General features: G+C 50.9%; 1 protein-coding gene across 1 annotated transcript in view; it reads left to right on the top strand.

Annotated features, from left to right (window-relative positions):
* LOC106533905 (protein TsetseEP) overlaps positions 1-1,595 on the top strand; it is a gene marked incomplete at both ends in the record, with an annotated part of 3,247 nt that continues 1,652 nt past the window's right edge. The window contains 2 exon segments of the mRNA XM_014030374.1: positions 1-191; positions 947-1,279. Coding sequence (XP_013885828.1) covers positions 1-191; positions 947-1,279 — 524 coding nt within the window.

The following is a 1,595-nucleotide window of genomic DNA, read 5'->3' as shown; positions in this document are numbered from 1 at the left end:
TGGACCTGGACCTGGACCTGGTCTTCCTGCTCCCGGCTCTGCTCTTCACTTTGGTTCTCCTTTACTTTTCTTCATCTCTGCTGAAGAATCCAAACTCCTCCTCTTCCTCAGCTGGAGCCAAGGAACCACTGCACTCTGGACCAGAACCACCTGCTCCAGTGGGTCAGAACCAGCACGAGCCGGACTCTAAGGTCAGAACCATCAGTTCATAAATCAGATTATTTATTTACTCACTGAAGTTTATAAAAATGTTTCTGAATAAAAACAAACTTATTTTACAGAAATCATCAAATCTAATTAATTAAACTTTGTTAAAACTGGTTCTGGTTCTGATCCGAGCCTGGAGGCAGCTGTGGTCCACTGGCACCAGTCCAGACAGTCAGGACCACCACAGCTGCTTCATAAAGACCACTTGTTCTACTGGACACACAACTGTTGTTCTGTCTCTGTGTGTGTGTGTGTGTGTGTGTGTGTGTGTGTGTGTGTGCGCGTGTGCGTGCGTTTCCCAGGTTCTGGTCTAGTTTAGAGGTTCTGGTCCAGTCTAGAGGTTCTGGTCCAGGTCAGGGTTAGTCAGTTTGATGTGAGGTATCAGTGGAACTTTGGTTCTGGTCCGACCCAAACGGTTCGCTGCAGATCCTGGATCAGGTCTCTGCAGGTCAGAGCCATGTTCTGAACCGGGCCTACAGTCTGAACCGGGTCCAGGGTTCTGACAGGACTGAAGGACTCTGTCAGCTGCAGGTAAACTGATCCGGTCTGTAACTGGACCCTGACAGGTCCGGTCCAAAGAACCGGATCAGCAGGACTATAACCGTCACCAGAACCTCTGTAGGCAGGACCGGATCAGCTTCAGGTTCTGCTAGGACCAGAACCCGGATCCAGGACTCAGATGTCCACTGCTGTGGTCGTCATGACGACAGGTCTGATTCTCATCTGTTTGTTTTTCCAGGTTGTTCCAGAACCAGAACCAGAACCAGCTGAAGTACAACAGCTGGCTCCAGAACCAGCGTCAGTTCCAGAACTGGTTGCTGAAACAACAGAACCAGAACCTGAAGAGGTCCAACAGGCCAGAACAGAACCAGAACCTGAAGAGGTCCAACGGGCCAGCACAGAACCAGAACCTGAAGAGGTCCAACGGGCCAGAACAGAACCAGAACCTAAAGAGGTCCAACGGACCGGAACAGAGCCAGAACTTGAAGAGGTCCAACGAGCCAGAACAGAACCAGAACCTGAAGAGGTCCAACGGACTGGAACAGAACCAGAACCTGAAGAGGTCCAACAGGCCAGAACAGAACCAGAACCTGAAGAGGTCCAACAGGCCAGAACAGAACCAGAACCTGAAGAGGTCCAACGGACTGGAACAGAACCAGAACCTGAAGAGGTCCAACGAGCCAGAACTGAACCAGAACTTGAAGAGGTCCAACGGGCCAGAACAGACCCAGAACTTGAAGAGGTCCAACAGGCCAGAACAGAACCAGAACCTGAAGAGGTCCAACAGGCCAGAACAGAACCAGAACCTAAAGAGGTCCAACGGACCGGAACAGAACCAGAACCTGAAGAGGTCCAACAGACTGGAACAGAACCAGAACCTGAAGAGG

Source organism: Austrofundulus limnaeus, unplaced genomic scaffold, assembly GCF_001266775.1.
Source record: "Austrofundulus limnaeus strain Quisiro unplaced genomic scaffold, Austrofundulus_limnaeus-1.0 Scaffold1047, whole genome shotgun sequence".
NCBI lineage: Eukaryota > Metazoa > Chordata > Actinopteri > Cyprinodontiformes > Rivulidae > Austrofundulus > Austrofundulus limnaeus.
The sequence above is the reverse complement of the archived record's forward strand: the minus strand, read 5'-3'. Positions and strand labels throughout refer to the sequence as shown.